Below are 17,447 nucleotides of genomic sequence, written 5' to 3'. Positions count from 1 at the left end.
GGAGTGAGTCGATATTTCAAGTACTACACAAACAGCTGCATCTAAAAACTTCCGAGTGTTTTTCCGAGTGTTTTTCTTTTCCAGTTAAGGCATTAATGAAAATAAAAACCCTTCACCTGACCGGAAGTAAATACAAACCTCTCCTGACTCTTTCCTTTGACGTAGCACTAGCTCCCGATGCTACACGCGGGAAACAGGCGAAGCTGTTCATCACATTCACAGTAAGACAGGAAGTTTTCAGATCGTATTTGTCTTTAATTTAGAAAATCATTTGGGGATATTTGCAAGTAACAAGTGAGTGCATGTCGCCTACGTGCTTCATTTGGAGCTATTTCGTTTGCAAGATTAACTGAAAATCATTTTGAGTTCTTTACACCGGCCTAGCCCCTGCTGGAGCGCTCGATTTGACGTACCGTGTGTCTCTACGTGGCGGTGTTGCAGCGCTTATCTTCCTGTGCTCTATTAATCTGTGGACTCAGTGAAACGTCGTGCTATAAAAGAAGCGCACCCGCTGCAGCTAGCTATTGTTGGTGGCGCAGCATGGATGTTAGTAGATTCTTTAGTTTCATGTTATTTAAAAGTGAGACCTAACGGTAACCGTTACTAACCGTTTTTAGTCAGAAGAAAACAACGGTTGGAACGTTCCTTAAAACGTCGTTTGGATTTTACTGCTAACGGTTACTGTTAGCTAGCTCACAACTCTACTCGTTGTTTTTTTTTTTTTTTTTTTTTTTTTTAAATATATATGTGAGAGCGCAGGCAGAAATGTGTATCACAAAAAACACTAAACGTTATCAGAAAAAAAAATATAATACTGCTTTAATTTTTTTTTTTTTTTCCCACAGAATCATAGGGTAGCAGGTTTCTCTCTCTTTCTGCAGAGTGACTCAGTGTTTGGCTCAGTCACTTTGTCTGACCATGATGTTTTCATCAGAATAAAACTATGCCCTAAGAATGTGATCAGGAGCTCTAACTAACTTGGAGAGCAGTTAAAATCACCAGAGGTGGGAATCTTTGGCAATGTCATGATCCAACTCAGAATCGATTCTTTATTCAATAAAATAACAGGGGTTACTGTATTAAGCTGGAAGCAGCATACAGACATCTTCCTGTATGAAGTTTAAAAACAAATGAAAGTGTAATTTACTGACCAACATCACTGGTTACATATTTTTTGTAATAACAGGTGCGTGTGTCTGCAGTAACAAGCGGAAAATAATAAAAGTGGAGTGCTCCACTCTGGTGGTGTTAATGCTTTGTCTCCAGCAGTGGAGAACAGTCTCTATGCTGTAATGTTAGTACCAGGGAAAGTCAAGCATTATCCATAACTCAGGGTTCTTGTTTTTTTTTTTAATTAAACGGACTATGGACTGAGTTCTTTTCTTTGCCCCACCTGAGTGGGTTGAAGATGTGTTAAGTGCTACAGTGTGTTGGTCAACCGAGTCGTTTGTTAGTGTTGTACTTCGGTGCTCCTCTCCCTTAACGTCAGTCTGTAAGTGATGGGATACAATGTCATTTAATCCAAAGTGAACCCAAACGCTTGCCTTTTTTTTTTTTGAATATGAACAAGATTTTACTGTCCAGGTGCTGCACCAGGCCCTCACCTTTTTTTTTCCGTCAGCATAATGTTGTTATGCGCTGAATCAATTCGGAATCGTAGAAGACAAGAATTGCAAAATTTTTCACTTCGTAAAAATGATCGTTGTAAGGATAAATTGGAATTCATGCCCCAAACTACAGTTTAAAAAAAGTCAAGGATAATTGTGTCAGCCTTAATATAAGCCCTCTGGATGATTGGGTCTCCCTAATGCATTTTCTTCTGTCTGTCTGTAGAGCATCAGTCATCGCCTGTTGCTGAGATGGGAGACACACTGGAGTTCAACGAGATTTACCAGGAGGTTAAAGGCTCCTGGGTCAGTATCCTCATCAACCACCTCTGTTCTCTAAACTGATGTGTAGAGAGGAAACATACTGGAAAGCCCTTCGGAATACTATCAATACTCAGGGATATCCACTTAGAAAAGTAGGGGTGGGCGATACCACCAAATTTGGTTTCAGTCCAATACCAAGTAATACCAGGGCCAGGATCACTGATATTGTTACTTTTTATTGTAATTTATGAACATGCAAGGGAGACAAATTTGTCATGATTTATGAGGTGAGTGTCTTATTAATTCAGAATAATTTTTTTAAATTGCCACTAAATAATTTTCCAAACAAGACAAATTGTTCATGTTTGTTTAAATAACAAAATAACAAAAAACATTTGTTTAAATAACAAATGTTCATGTTTGTTTTAGTAGTATCGACTCTTTAGGGACTCACCCCTATCAAAGTCCATGGTACCAGCCCAACAATAGTTTTACTCCTTATATTTGTGGAGTTAAAAGCTGTCACATTAGTAAAAAATAAAAACGCCATGTCATCATTTTAAGAAAGACCTTGTAACCACAGTATAATAGGTATGACTCTGAAATGAGCTGCCTGCTTTGAATTTACTGAGACTCAAACAAAATTATTGATATGGTTAAAAAATGTATCAGCGCACCCCAGTTTTAAATTGATCATCTAGAATAAAGGGGTGGAGTTAATGGATGTGTGGTTCTACAAACACCGCTATGCTGAAAAGTTACTTTAAGTTTATGGCAATCAGCTTTTATGCAAAATTGGTTGTGTATTGAAACTTGGTATTAGGGGAATCATGCTAAGAAATTATCCCCTATGAAGTATCGCAACAAGGAACTGTTATTTTGATTACTATCAGTTAATCTGCAGATTATTTTCTTAAGCATTCTTTTGGTCTATAAAATATCAGGAAAAAGGGGTAAATGACAATCACATTTTCCCAGAGCACATGTTGATGATTTTAGATTGCTTATTTTGTCTGACCAACAAAACCCAAAGATGAGTTTATTATCATAGAAGAATAGGAAGCCCAGAAAATGTTCACATTTGAGAAGTAGGAACTATGGAACTTTTGGCATTTTTGCTTAAAAAACTACTTAAACAATTAATCTACTGTCAAGATTATTTTTTTGACAGTTGACTAATTAATTAGTTGACTTCTCTTTTTAGCTTTACTATAAACAAACTCTTACTTTTAAATCCCAACATTTTAATGCAAGCCCCGTGTCTGTCTGTATCTCTTCCCTTTGCTGGTGCAGAACGATGGCCGGCTGCGTTTCAGCAAGCAAAATGTGGTTTATAAGAGCAGCAAGACGGGAAAAGTGGACAGCATCCCGGCTGGTGAGCTCAACCTGGCCCAGTGGAGACGAGTGTGTTTAGGTCACGGCATCAAACTGGGCACCAGCACGGGACACATCTACAAATATGATGGCTTCAGGGACACGGTGAGTGTGTTCTATATGCCCGAGAGCACGACTTTCAGGCTCTGTAAATTTTTGTTAATATGTGTGTGTGCAGTAAAGAAGTGGTTTTACAGTTTTTAAGGTATAGAAGGCTCTCAAACAACAGTGGAATATTACAGACTGACACACTGCTGGTTTGTTCAGCGCTATGTTTATAACAAAGGATGTAACAAAAGGCAAGGGGACCGCTGATAAACAGCTTCAATCCCGCATCTGACAATTCCACGGAAAAACACTACCATCTTGTGAAAAGGCCATCACTTGTGTGGCTGTGTGCGTGTAGGTTGCTATCAAAAGTATGTGAATGAGTCAGCTCTTCTCCCCAAAGTTCCTAATGGGATTAATGAGGGAAAACCAGCACTAGCATGTGTGTTCCATAAACAGTGTAATCATCGGCTCATGTGAGTCAATGTTTATATCAGTCCACTGAAACAATTTGGCTCAGAAGAAGGACAAGAAAAAAAATTGTGGTCGTGTTTGTTTTTTATCACCCACTTTTTTTTTTTTTTCTTTCCCTTTTACTCCGCTGCTCTGAGTGTGTGGTGAATGTCAGCACGCAAGTGAAAGACTGGGATGGAGGAGTGTGTAGAGCCTGGAGTTTGTGGCTCTGAGCAGCGGCATCCCTTGGGGTTAATCAGTAAAAAAGTTTTTGGAGATGGATCCTCTTGTCCCGGAGCACAGGCCATGATGTCATTGTTTATTATCCCACAGCCAGTGTCAGTAATCGGGAGATGGCTGGGGGTTTAGCTGCTGGCGAACTGAGTAGACGCTTTGAATTATCTGTCCTTATGAAGTGTCCTTTAGCAAGATGCTGAATCTCTGCCAGAGGGGGTGAGTGTTATGTAATTGTCCTCTGTTTATGTCACTTACACATGAAATTTGTAATTGGCCCAAGACATCATCGTGCAAACTGAGAGTGTGGCATTGATTGTAGACGACTGCCCGTTGTGGTTGCATTTTGCTAATAATTTGCTAATAGGGCTGGGTATCAAGCCTCAAAACTTTTTCAGCACCAACCAAAATGTATCCAAAGCACAAAGTATCAAACTAAATCTGACATTGAATCTGGCAGGCGACAGAAAATAAATCAACAACTGTCACGCCACTCACTTATAATGAAGCATAAGTATCTGCTGTTTTTCTCTGTTACAAATCATTGAAGATTGAGTAACTTTGTGTTTTAGACTGTTGTTTTCAGTATTTTCTGAGATTCATAGAACAAATAATTAATCAATTAATCGAAAAAATAATTGTCCAGTTAATTGGTAATCAAAATAATTGTTAGTTGCTGTTCTAGATGAATGCTTGCTCAGATTGGTGCTCTGATTCTTCTTTTGAATAAAATGAAATAAATAAATACATTTCTAGGTTGAATAGTCAGGTAGTTCTTTGGGTACCAGATGAAATGTGTATAGAAAACTGTTCAACTGTTCATTCACTCAAATGCAAGGCCAGATTCATGTTTACTTATTCCTAGTTATTGACAATTTCGGTCTGATTTAAAGTGTGAATTAGCCAGTTTAAATGGTCATTTATTTAGGTTTGAAGTAAAGCTTTGTACGGCAGCTTTTTTGTACGTTTAATATTTGAGGAGTTTGACTTCTAACCTAAGTTAACCAAAATTGTTTGTTTGACAGAGTATTGATGCTGATGAAATGAGTACGCGTTTGAACTAATGAGTCGATGAAGGCTGTTGGGATTGCAGGGTTGAAAAATTTAGTAATAAAAGACAGATGGGGGGGTCGTGTTGGGTTAGAGTGTGTTTGTCTGTGGTGGGTAGTGGAGGGCTATGTGATTATAATGATTAAATAGGCTCAGCACCAACAAATCTTCCAAAAATGTAATGAGGAGTAGAGAAAACATTGAACAGCAGGCCTGATGAGGACACTGAGAATGAACACACACTCACACATCAACACCAACGGGCCACTTTTGCACAAACTCTGATTTTATGCATTTACACATCTGCTCTCACACATTCTTCTGTCTAAACAGTGCCTTAATCCTGGCTAACAAACACTGATGAACTTTCACTCACTCACTCTCTCACTCTCTCACTCTCTCACTCACTCTCTCTCTCTCTCTCTCTCACACACACACACACACACACACACACACACACACACACACACTCTCTCTCTCTCTAGGCCCTAATTGGCTGTAATAACCTTATGGACAGGCAGATATCCAGGTGCATAAACTCTGTTTCCCACAGACTCTCATACTCTACCCAGCACACACACTCGCACCACAATCATTTCCACATGTGTGCGCACTACTAGGACAGTGCCTGTTTGTTTTTGTGTGTGTGTGTTTGTGTGATTGACCATGTGTTTGTCACTGTGTGTGTGTGTGTGTGTGTGTGTGTGTGTGTGTGTGTGTGTGTGTGTGTGTGCGTGTGTGTATGTGTGTGAGTGAGAGAGTGAGTCCTTTCCAGTTGTAAGCGAGCCTGCAGGATAAATAAACGGGCTGATTGTCAGGGCTGATGTGGAGGGGAGGAGGATTACATTCACCTCCAGTGTTCCACTGAGGCCTGGGCTGCGGGTGTGGTTAAAATTGCGATGTGATTTATTTGCCCTGAGCTTTGACCCATGCAGTGCCAGGGCGTTTACTACCTTACTAACTTTGAGCCTTTCTCTTTTTCATTTTTTATTTCCTCCCCTGTTCTCTTCATCCTTTCTCTCCCGTTAACCTCCATAAGGACTTTGAAAGGATCTCTGACTTTTTCAAGGCTAACTACAAGGTGGAGCTGACAGAGAAGGACACGTGTGTGAAGGGCTGGAACTGGGGAACAGCTAAGTTCTCAGGTAAAAGTACACACAGCAACAACAACCAAAATGCCCTCACTGGTTTGCCACTGTGAAATTAACATCAGCACAGGGTCACTAGAGTATTGTATGTTATATACTGAAAATGACAAGTACAGTCAGTCAAGGTATCAAGATCATTAGTGTTATCAATGATTTGAATTTACCTAAATACCTTAAAAAGAACAGATCTGTAGGAAGATTTTCAGGTGCTGAGCACTCACATGAAGTTTAATAATTAGAGAAGATGCAAAGTCTTGACAACTGACTGACCTGAATTTTGAGCTCAATAACCAAGGCTATATAATGGTAGAACCCCAGTAAAAAAAAAAAAATACTGTAAATACTTTTTTTTAAATCTCGAAATTAAACTGCCACTGACATTTCTCCCTCTCTTCCCTTTCCCATCACAGGGCCATTGTTATCGTTTGATATAAATGACAGTACAGCGTTTGAGATCCCACTGTCCAACGTCTCCCAGTGCGCCACGGGGAAGAATGAAGTCACTCTGGAGTTTCACCAGAATGACGACACCGAAGTGTCCCTCATGGAGGTCCGATTTTACGTCCCGCCCAGCCAGGCTGACGAACGACAAGACCCTGTCGAGGTGAGGAAGGATGTGTTACTTCCTGTTCTGTTTCTAGTTATTACTCCATAAAGGGCACATTAACATTTATGATAGTGCTTAAACTGTGTGTTTTCCTACAGGCGTTTGCCCAGAATGTGTTGTCCAAGGCTGATGTTATCCAGGCCACAGGAGATGCTGTGTGTATCTTCAAAGAGCTGCAGTGTCTTACGCCCAGAGGAAGGTGGAGGATGAACACAAAACACAGTCACTGAGAGATTCCATCATTTATGTTAATACATCAATTCAAAACTAACCCTGAAATTTCATAAACTTCTCACCACTTGGTGGATTTATTTATATAAAGCCCACTTACTTAAAAATTCAGCTAAACTACTCTTTTTTCTGTTTTTTTTTTGTTTTGTTTTTTTTTTTCCTTCTTCAGATATGACATTCGTATCTACCCGACCTTCCTTCACCTCCATGGTAAGACCTTTGACTACAAGATTCCCTACACCACTGTCCTCCGTCTATTCCTGCTTCCACACAAGGACCAGAGGCAGATGTTCTTTGTGGTAAGTGGACTTTTTTGACAGTCGTCATGTGAAGTTTTATATGGAGTTTGCATCCTAAATGAGCTTGAGGTTTTTTCTTTGGTCTTTCTCTTTGTCTTCTCCCATTCCTTCCTCTTTTAATTTCCTCCTCGTATTTTCTCTCCCTTTTCTTCTCAAACTTTTGTGTTTGTGTTGTCTTCATAGATCAGTCTGGATCCTCCCATCAAGCAGGGTCAGACGCGTTATCACTTTCTGATTCTGCTCTTCTCCAAGGAAGAGGACATCAACCTCACACTCAACATGAGCGAGTGAGCATGTGACAGTAAAGAACACCAAGATTTTATGGGTTGCATGTAGCCAATTGCAGTATAATCTGTAAATGGATTGGAGAGTTTGTATAAAAGGCCTGTTACATTGGTAACGCAAGACCCCAATCGTGCTAACACAACTTCATTAGAACATAAGTTATTCAGTGCAAACGTTGTGATGTTGCAAAGCGTGTATCCACCAGGGGGAGGCAAAGCTCTGGAGGAGTAAATTTCATGTGTTTACAGTAGTACAAGCAACTCCCTCTGTTCTTTGCATTGTTGCTTAAAGATACCAAAAAGCTTGATAGTAAATCTGCCTTTTCTTCTGTGTGTCTAACAGGGAGGATGTGGAGCGTCGTTTTGAGGGCAAACTCAGTAAGAACATGTCGGGGTCATTGTATGAGATGGTCAGCAGGGTGATGAAGGCACTAGTCAACCGCAAGATCACTGTGCCTGGAAACTTTCAGGGGTAGGCAGCTCATTTAAAATACATTACAATTTTTTTATCATTATTATTTATTTACTTAAGTATATGTAGTTAAACTTGCCCCATTCTTCCACAGTCACTCCGGGGCTCAGTGCATCACCTGCTCCTACAAGGCGTCCTCAGGCCTCCTCTACCCGCTGGAGAGAGGCTTCATCTACGTCCACAAGCCACCCGTGCACCTGCGTTTCGAGGAGATCTCCTGCGTCAACTTCGCCCGAGGCACAACAACAACACGTTCCTTTGACTTTGAGATTGAGACCAAGCAGGGAAACCAGTACACCTTCAGCAGCATTGAGAGGTGAGGGCAATAACTCTAACTCAGGAATATCTGTAATTCCTTTGTTTTATAACATGAGCAGATCTATCATAAAAAATGATAAATTCTTTTTCAAGCACACTAGTATCCTGTTATGAGTCTCAGTCTGGTTTTGTTTTTTGGGATTTTTTCACATTTGGGATATGATATTTACATGGATCATAGAGGAACCTGGTTATTCATATTCCCATATATTATCATATATTCCCAGCTTTCTGATCAAGGCGGGAACGTTTTTGCTGTTGTTGACTTAGCCACTTTTTTTTTTGCTTGTATCAACTTAGTTTTACTTAGTTGAAATAGCGGGATTCTGGCTGCCTGGACTCTGCTGCATTTACCACTCTGCTGATTTGGCTTCTCCATCTTATCACCCGCATTGAAACAGCGATTAGTGAACCTTTTACCCCCCCATTAGTGTTGTTGCACTTTTCACTTTCTTTTCATATTGTACTAATTACCTGCTATTTTTAGGGAAATTATTTTAATTAGGGGAAATATTCTGTTGATCAGAATTATCATGTGGAACCACTTTATTATCCATTGATATAATCACAGAGTCAACATAATAAGACTAATTAAACCATTTGTCTTGGTGATTAGTCAAGAGTGTCTATAATGCACTATTTAACTGTGAGAAAGAATTAACCTGAACTTAGGTAGAACAAGAAACAAAAATCGCATACGTAAAGTGACTGAAAGCAAGTTACAGAAAACCAAGGCAATGTCTTTATATGGAAATCATTTGTTACACATAAAACAACAGCATACTAACTACAAACAGAATGGCACTACCGTGAATGACTATATGACTGTAGAACTGCAGTTTGGCAGGGAAAGTATGCAATAGAGGAGCAAACCAAATCTGACCTACACTGGGCTGGGCTTTTATGGGCTGCATGTAAACAAGTGCAATATGAGCTATAGATGGGTTGGATAGTTTGCATAAAAGGCCTGTAGCCCCCCTGCCGCTAGAGGGGCCTGGTGAATCTCCACATGTGGCTCTCCAGGGCCATTACCAGTCACTTTTTAACCCCATCTTATCTTTTGCCTCCTCCAAGAGATCTTTGATTGTCTTTAAATGTAAAAACCAGTCTTTAATTGGTATCATAGTATATAGTCCCTGGCGTTTAAAGTGTAGCATCTTAAGCGTCACACACATAGCAGTCTCTATATTCTGTTCAGAACTACCCCACATTTGTGACTCAAGCTGAGGAAACGCATTAACTAATTGGACCAAAATCCAGTCCAGAGTCTTAAAATGGTCATACTGTAATTAATCGATACAAACATTTAAAGAGTAAGCAAGCATGAGAACAGAAATATTATATACTGATGCATTTAAAAATACTTAATGTAGCATTCATTACCATTGAGATAAATGTGAGTTTATTGCGATGTAGATTGTAGATCATATCATCCAGTTCTGAATTTATCCAGTGAATTTAAGCCAAAATAATCCCTATGTTGTTTCCTTTAGAGAGGAGTACGGCAAACTGTTTGACTTCGTTAACGCCAAGAAGCTCAACATCAAGAACAGAGGGTTCAAAGAGGTAACACTTTTGTTATTTAAACATCTCCCAGTTAGTAAGCAAAGATACTGCACCAGTTTGTCAGACTTATTCCATCCCAGATATTGATGCTTGTTGCCCTTCTCCTATGTGTCTGTCCTTGTACTCCTGTAGAAGAAGGTGGGTATGGTCACGGGCGTCACGTGTGGATTAGGCACTTGATTTTATCGGTGTGGAGTGATTTCTGCTTGCATGGCGTGCTGCTGATATGTGTGTATGTTACTGAGAATTGTTTCCAATGATCTGGATTTGGTTTGATGTTACCGTTATGATTGGTGGTGAACCTGATAAATCTCAAGTGATTTATGACTAATCATGGGACAGGGGGGTGAAGGAGTGTGTGACCGATAACTCAGTGAGAGTGTGTGTGAGTGAATGTGTGGGTGTGCTTGTTTGTTTGCATCGTGCTGACTAATGTGTGGCCCGGGGGCTTCTGGTGTGCTTTAACACTTGACACAGCTGTCATCATGACCTCTGCCTAACATGGAGAGTGTTGATTGCGTTACCCATAATGCTGTCTGTTGACGTATACAAGTCCCTGGTCTGTCTGACAACACAGCCGAAGCAACAACTCGGCTTCACTGGTAACAGGGCCATCTGTTGCCATGGGGACAGAGTCAGCAGAGTAGGTCAATGTAAATGAATGGGCCTGTTCTCCATTTCCTGTTGGTGTCAGAGCCACGCTGACTTGTCATCTGTCCGTCCCCTGGCAGACACAGATACTGATGCATGGAGATGGGAAGGAGAAGAAAATAGTTAGGTTTTGGGTTTTGGACTCACATTACAACACAGTCAGCCTCGACAAGTCTGTTAGTGTTTTACCAATGGTAATTTGCTACAGAGTAGGATGTTACACTGAACTGATTAAATACAAGGACATAGACCATTTGTAGGATTGCCCAATAAAGCTTGAAATTCAAGAAATTCAACTGTAATTCAACAAGAATTGTCGCAAACTGACTTATCCACCTAACGTATTGGGTATTATATTGTATTTAGTACTGAAACAATTAGCCAGTTAGTTGATTAATCCTGTGGTTCCCAACCTTTTTGGTTTATGGTCTTTGAAATAAAGCCACAAACCAACGTCTACTTTTTGTTTTTCTGCTTTGCTGTTCTTCATAAGGTAGCATCCCCCTCAGATTTAACCTACGATCCCTTGTGGGGGTCTCAACCCTGAATTTTGAACAGAAAATTAATCAGCTACAATTTTTATAATCGATTAATCGTTTCAGTCCTTAATAAGCCCAAATGCCAAATTGAATCCAAGCTGAATCCAGCTTCTCCAATGTGAGGAAATTTGCTGATTTCACTGCTTTGTATCGCTGTAAATTAATTCTCTTTGGGTTTTAAATTGTTGTTTGCAATTTGAAAATGTGCTTCAGCTCTGTAAAATTTCTTATTGGCATTTTTGCTTTTTTCTGAAATTTTATAGACTAAACGATTAATCGATACTGAAATAATGATTTATTGCTGCCCTGAGATGATTATTTTTTATTTCTTCAAATGAGCTTTGCCCGAAGTTTTAGCTCAAGGAGCTCCTCAGTGGGTAGTGGGTTGTTTGTTTTTTGACCGTTCAGTTTACTTTCAGGGCATGAAGGGTAAGATTGACGAGTACAGCGACTCAGACGATGACCAGCACGATGCTTACCTGGAGAGGATGAAGGCTGAAGGCAAGATCAGAGAAGAGGGCAACGACAGCGACGAATCAGATGGCGGAAGCGGTGAGTGACTGTCTCCGTATGAAAGATGTAAGGAATGCATGTTAACTTCAGAAGGTCAGTAGGTTTCATTTTGAGCTTTTCTGTCCTGTTTCACACTTAAGATGAGTCGTTTAACCCTGGAGAAGAAGATGATGACATTGCAGAAGAGTAAGTGACTTTTTCTTAAACTGGCTTTTTGTTATGAGTCTGTTCACTCTCTCCTAAAACCTAGATCCTTTTCCTTGGGAATAAAATGCTTAATTTCAGTTACTATCAGCTTTTTTTTCCCCCCCTGGCTTCTTTCACCTAGCTGAACCTTCCTGTTTTATTTCTCCACCTCCGTCAATCAGGTATGACAGCAATGCCTCAGCAAGCGACAGCAGCGAAGAAGGTGACGAAAGCGAAGATGAGAGCGCAAAGAAGAAAAAGGCCAAGAAAGCCAAAGTGGTGAAGGAGAAAAAAGAGAGGAAGCCACGCAAAGAGGTGACAGAGCAGCTTGGACAGGGAGAAAATATGAGAGAAATATTACTGTGTAATGGTTGAAAGAAGACAAGATTCAGGAAGCAATTTTTCTTTTTTTTCCATCCAGAAGGATGCCTCTGTTATACAGGTTTATATAAACCTGTATAACTGCACACATTTACCTGCCGATTTCCTTTCTTTTTCAATCTGAGTAGAAGAAGCAGAAAGATACTGGCGGTCCTAAGAGGCCAATGAGTGCCTACATGCTGTGGCTGAACTCCAGTCGTGAACGAATCAAGTCGGAGAATCCGGGCATCTCCATCACAGAGATCTCCAAGAAAGCTGGAGAGATGTGGAGACAACTGGGAAAAGATGAGAAGGAGGTGAGGCAGGAGAACAAGGAAGAGTAAAAGCCTTCTCATCTTATCAACTCATCTGTTCTCACACCAGATATTAAGCTTTATAAGAATGACAGTTTTAATTTTACATTGTAGACATTAAGCTTTATATACAGTGACTCTCAGTGAGTGGAACAGTACAAAACCATTGTGGTCCTGTACTGTTCTTTGTGACCACAGAATAATATAAAAGCAAAGTTTGCAATCTGTAGGTATGATCATTTTAATTTTGATAGATTTAGATGTACCAGAAAATGTCTATACATTTATAATTAAAAATCTATTTCGGCAATTTCTTCCCTGCAGCCAGTTTTAATCAGAACACCTAAATAAATAATATTTTTTAAATATTTTTTGTTATTTAAAATGGAAAATGAATCCAGTTAAATTGAGTTGTCTTTTAAAAGACAAATTCATATTAACACTAAGGTTCAGTTGCAGAATAATTTAGCCCTTATTCATCGCAGACTCACTTTTGTCCAGGAGATGTCGCTATTAAACACTGTACTGTGTGACTTTGTTCTCAAAGTCTTCTGTGATGGAGTTTGAGTGTTTTCATTAGAGTTTAGCTTTTAAGACAGTTACCTGTGTATTTTAGACATTGCTGGAAATTCTGAGTATCTTGTAATAGGTTCCATTTTCAGTCAGGGAAAAGAAGTGCAACTGATGTATGTATAAAGGGCATCTAGCTGAAGGTGATTTGCCACACCCACCCGAGTAGGACTTTTGAAATTAGCTGAATGTCTAGTGGCCCAAACGAACAACTACCTGCTAACATTTATTAAAGCTTTCCATGACAGTCAACATACTTTAGAATTTCATTTGTCAGAACTGAGCCACGCCAACCTTATAACATTTAGAGCAACAAAAGAATGAAGATAACAAACAGTTTTAAAGTGGAGCTTCTTTGAGGTTGTGAAAGTTCATTGCATCTGTGCCTCAGTTAACTTACGCTATCCAGAGCAGTTCTTCAACAAACCTAGACAACCTAGTGATGTGTGCAGTCTTTATTTCAACTCTCCTAAACTTTTTTTACTCTACTTTTTTTCCTTTCCCACACTTTCCTGCTTTTCTGTTTCATTTAGGAGTGGGAATCAAAGGCAGGAGAGGCCAAGAGGCAGTATGACAAAGCAAAGAAGGAGTACAAAGAGAGCGGTGGTGGATCAACCTCTACTTCCAAGAAGTAAGGGTCGCAAGACTCACAAGTTTGTTTGTTTTTTATTTTTTTATTTTCTTGTCTCTTGACACAAGGAGTCTTGAATATGTATCAACTTTTCACCTGCACTCCATTAGGGAGAGTAAAAAATCTGGAGGTAAAAAGGACGAGAAGAAGAGGAAGTCTGCTGGCGGAGACAAGGACAGGGAACGGGGAGGAGGCAACGACAGCTTCAAGAGCCGCGAATTCATCGAGACCAGCGAGGAGAGTTCATCAGACTCTGACCACAAGAGCAAGTCCAAGAGGAAGAAGGTAAAGCCAGAAACGATAGGCAGTTATCCGACAGACTGCAGCATGATCCATTATCAGATAATTAACGTTTGGCAGCTGTAGTCAGTCAGTCAGTCAGTGATGCAGGTGACATACAAACAAATGACAAATACCATAGAAGACCCAAAGGTGAAGGAGATTAACAACAAATTGAATTCATTGCTGTGCATAACCAGCCTCTCAGCGTGGTGGAAGATGTGGGCTTCCGCCAACTTGAAGATGTCTGTGAAGCATCCACGTTTTAGAATTTGTAGCTTCTTTGCAGCAACATCCATATTTGAAGCATTTGTCTACTGTCAAATTCAACGTTTTGTTCTATCAGTATCGGCTTTATTGGCCAAGAATGTTTACACATACAAGGGATTTCTATCAGTCCTCCCATACTTCTCTGTAAAAATAGTCTCCAAGTGAACTGGAATCATACATGTCAATATAGTGATAACTTCCAATTTGCCAAAAAATACATTTAATACCTTTTTATTAAATTCCTTCAAAGTCTTCACTACATATATTATATGAGTCTGGACAGACATGGATTTAAACTGCAACTTGACCGGTAGGTGGAGGCATTCAACCGTGAGGTGGTAATTCTAGTTTAACATTACGTAAAGATTTTTTTATAAGCATCTATGTCATGGAGACAGTTTCTGAATTATCTCAAACCTATCTTTTGGCATTTCTTCACTGGCATTTCCTGTTATTTATCACACAAATATGATGTATCGACCCGGCTGATTGATCGGTCTAGCTCGGGATGCTGCTCAGTTTCTAAGTTTGTCAGCATTTTGAACTCCTGGCCCAGCCGTGCGAAACATGCTCCTTCCTGTTTAACTAGACGTTGCCTAACAGAGCAAAAGGCAAGAATCTGAGGTACAGGAACCATTGAATTTCCCATTTATGAAATGTTGTTTATAAATAAAAGCGCCCTGCCTTTTGTGACATTTAAATCAAAAAGTGAGACTAAAATTAGTATGTAAGTAAATGAATGTTTAATGAATGTTCCACAAAGGAAATGGTTGATGTTGAGGCAAACTGTTTGATCAGACTGTGATGTAAGCCTTCATTAAGATCTCAGTATTACTCACATCTTCAATTTCATTTTGACTTTAGACTAGATTAAAGAGAGAATAATAGTCATTTTTTTGATGCACTTATCTTTATTACACATTACAAACAAATACAGTTAAAACCTCTCTCAATATTTTCACCAGGAATCAGATGAAGAGGAGGAAGAGGCTGTGTCCACACCCCCCAGCTCAGAGGAGGAGTCCGACTAAACACACACTCGTAACCCTTGTACACGCAAACCACGGACCAAGCATTCATATTCTTTTGTGGTGGTATCACATAAACAGACTGACAGACAAATCAACAGACTTGTACTTTTTTTTTTTTTTTTTCTACATGTTCTGCTTTGACAGACTCTGAAAGCTCATGTGATATTTGATATTTGAGCAAGTTTTCCAACTGATGGCTCAGTTTAATGGTGGTATACTGGTGTACCGTTTTTTTTTTTGTTTGTTTTTGTTTTGTTTTGTTTTTTTTCCCCCAAAAAAACAACTTTGAAGGGTTTTTTCATCTCACCCATGGAGATGGTTGTAGATTTTATAGCACTGAGGGTGTAGGACTTATTAGCTGATTAATGTGGATAAGGCCAATATGAGCTGATGTGAAACCATATTGATCTTGTTGCTTAGAGAATCTAAAAACTGCAAATAAGTATTTGGGGAATTTTTTTTATTTTTATTTTTTTTTAATGTTCTCCCATGTCATGTTTTCAGGCTGAAATAAATAAAGAAATGAATAATTTTTAATACAAACTCTTTGTTGGTTTCATGTACACAATCATTTGCATAATTCTGCTGGGGGCTATTAGACACCATCAGCTTTAAATCCATTATCAATTTATAGAGGTAGTTTTTAATGTTAGCTACTGATGGGGTTTTATCTCAAAGGCCTTGCAAACCCAGGGTAATTTTAGCTGATTAGACCTTGGGGCTTTTGGGCTTGTACAGGCTGTTGCTATGTCCAAAATGACTCCCTATTTACTATACAGTATAGTGTGCTATACATACTGTCATTTTATGTAAGTGTACAAAATGAATGCACTACATATTGCCCAAAAAGAATTTCTACTCTGGAATGACAAAAGTATTGTCCATGGCATGTATGCTTTCTGCTAACAGTCCCGCAATGCAATACTCCACATTTTTAGATGCAAAAGTACAATGATGAAGCAAAATGACGATGATTCATAAGTATTTGAATTCTCAATTGACTACGAAGTGTCTTATACAGGGATCCGTGAAAGAGGGAGTGACAGAGCATGCATTTAATGGGCCTAATTCTAACTCTCTTATCTGTTGCACACGCAAGGGTGGGAGAAATGACACCATTCAGCACTGCCGCAGGTGCATTGAGTCTGGTGACCTCACGTAATACCCAGCATAGCTCCATCCACCTTTAAGCTGAAAATAATATAAAAACAATAGTCATAGGTAATTTTCATAGAACACATTTTAACAGGTAGCATCAGGAAAAAGCGGGTGTAAATTATGAAATTGACGATGGCTGGATTCCATTTAGCTGCTTTAGTGTCAGGGTCCTGGTGCTGTTCATGCTGGCTCACTTTCAAACTGTCATGACTTACTGGGATACTTGAATAGTGATATTAGTAATACCGGTGATCTTCCTGCTATGACAAGTCCAAATTTTAAACAGACATGGATATTAACTCCTTAAATTGCTCAGAAAAATATGTTAATTTAAACATCTGCAATTCCATTCCAGCTAATGTTATGAGCAAAAGCTCCACAGCAGCTACTAAATGTTTTGTCAGCTGTTATCGCCAAGGTCAAGAATAAACTTTGAACCTCTTTCAACCCATAGCCCCGTGGGTTTGCCATTTCCCTAACCATATCAAGTAAAGCCTGTGACCGTTCTCCATATTCTTCGCAACTCACATGACAAGAACAAATTTATACATTTTACTGTAGTACGTCACCATATTAAAGGGCTCCCTCTTCGAATGTATGACTGGACAGTTCTGTCATAACACTGCAGCTCAGGGTCCCCCCCCCCCCACACACACACACACACCCATTACCTGGCAGGAGAAGAGCAAAACCTCTTACTGTAGTCTTACTCAGGAAATTCCCACAGGACTCCTGCCCAAGGTGACGTTGCACATCATGGCCATTTAACCAGGCAGGGTGGTTTGCGAGTGTGCGTTATCAGGGGAAGTTAGATGGCAACACTGATGAATGTTGGAGAGACAGTGGTTTCAAACGGGATGCTGAGGCCTAAGTACACAGCGGTTAGTAAAAGCGCTGCTATATATTAGGGTCGAAGAGGTTGGTTTTTAAGAGCCAGACACTCCCGGATGTGTGGTTCACTTCCACTTGGACAGTGGTTGTTTTAATGAT

General features: G+C 39.7%; 1 protein-coding gene across 2 annotated transcripts; it reads left to right on the top strand.

The window, feature by feature from the left end:
- Positions 1-15,821, top strand: ssrp1a (structure specific recognition protein 1a). Of its 2 annotated transcripts, XM_040120481.1 has the most exons (19): positions 1-221; positions 1,834-1,913; positions 3,165-3,350; positions 6,070-6,175; positions 6,589-6,782; positions 6,884-6,984; positions 7,186-7,315; positions 7,499-7,602; positions 7,943-8,071; positions 8,166-8,387; positions 9,883-9,955; positions 10,088-10,093; positions 11,565-11,697; positions 11,799-11,844; positions 12,027-12,159; positions 12,354-12,521; positions 13,622-13,719; positions 13,830-14,004; positions 15,234-15,821. In XM_040120481.1, the coding sequence occupies exons 2-19, from the start codon at positions 1,860-1,862 to the stop codon at positions 15,297-15,299; spliced, it is 2,124 nt and encodes a 707-aa protein (XP_039976415.1). In that variant the 5' UTR covers positions 1-221; positions 1,834-1,859; the 3' UTR covers positions 15,300-15,821. The 2 variants fall into 2 exon arrangements, with proteins under 2 accessions (XP_039976415.1, XP_039976416.1); XM_040120482.1 differs by lacking the exon at positions 10,088-10,093 and having other exon boundaries at positions 2-221.
- The last annotated feature ends 1,626 nt before the right edge of the window (positions 15,822-17,447 follow it).

This window comes from Xiphias gladius, chromosome 23, assembly GCF_016859285.1.
Source record: "Xiphias gladius isolate SHS-SW01 ecotype Sanya breed wild chromosome 23, ASM1685928v1, whole genome shotgun sequence".
NCBI lineage: Eukaryota > Metazoa > Chordata > Actinopteri > Istiophoriformes > Xiphiidae > Xiphias > Xiphias gladius.
The sequence above is the reverse complement of the archived record's forward strand: the minus strand, read 5'-3'. Positions and strand labels throughout refer to the sequence as shown.

What these genes read in the sequence shown, in the direction of transcription:
- ssrp1a (XM_040120481.1), top strand. Translation starts at nt 1,860, where the DNA reads ATGGGAGACACACTGGAGTTCAACGAGATTTACCAGGAGGTTAAAGGC. An exon ending in GTGCCTGGAAACTTTCAGGG is followed by an intron (nt 8,072 to 8,165) that starts GTAGGCAGCTCA and finishes ATTCTTCCACAG; the next exon opens with TCACTCCGGGGCTCAGTGCA. An exon ending in CGAATCAGATGGCGGAAGCG is followed by an intron (nt 11,698 to 11,798) that starts GTGAGTGACTGT and finishes TTCACACTTAAG; the next exon opens with ATGAGTCGTTTAACCCTGGA.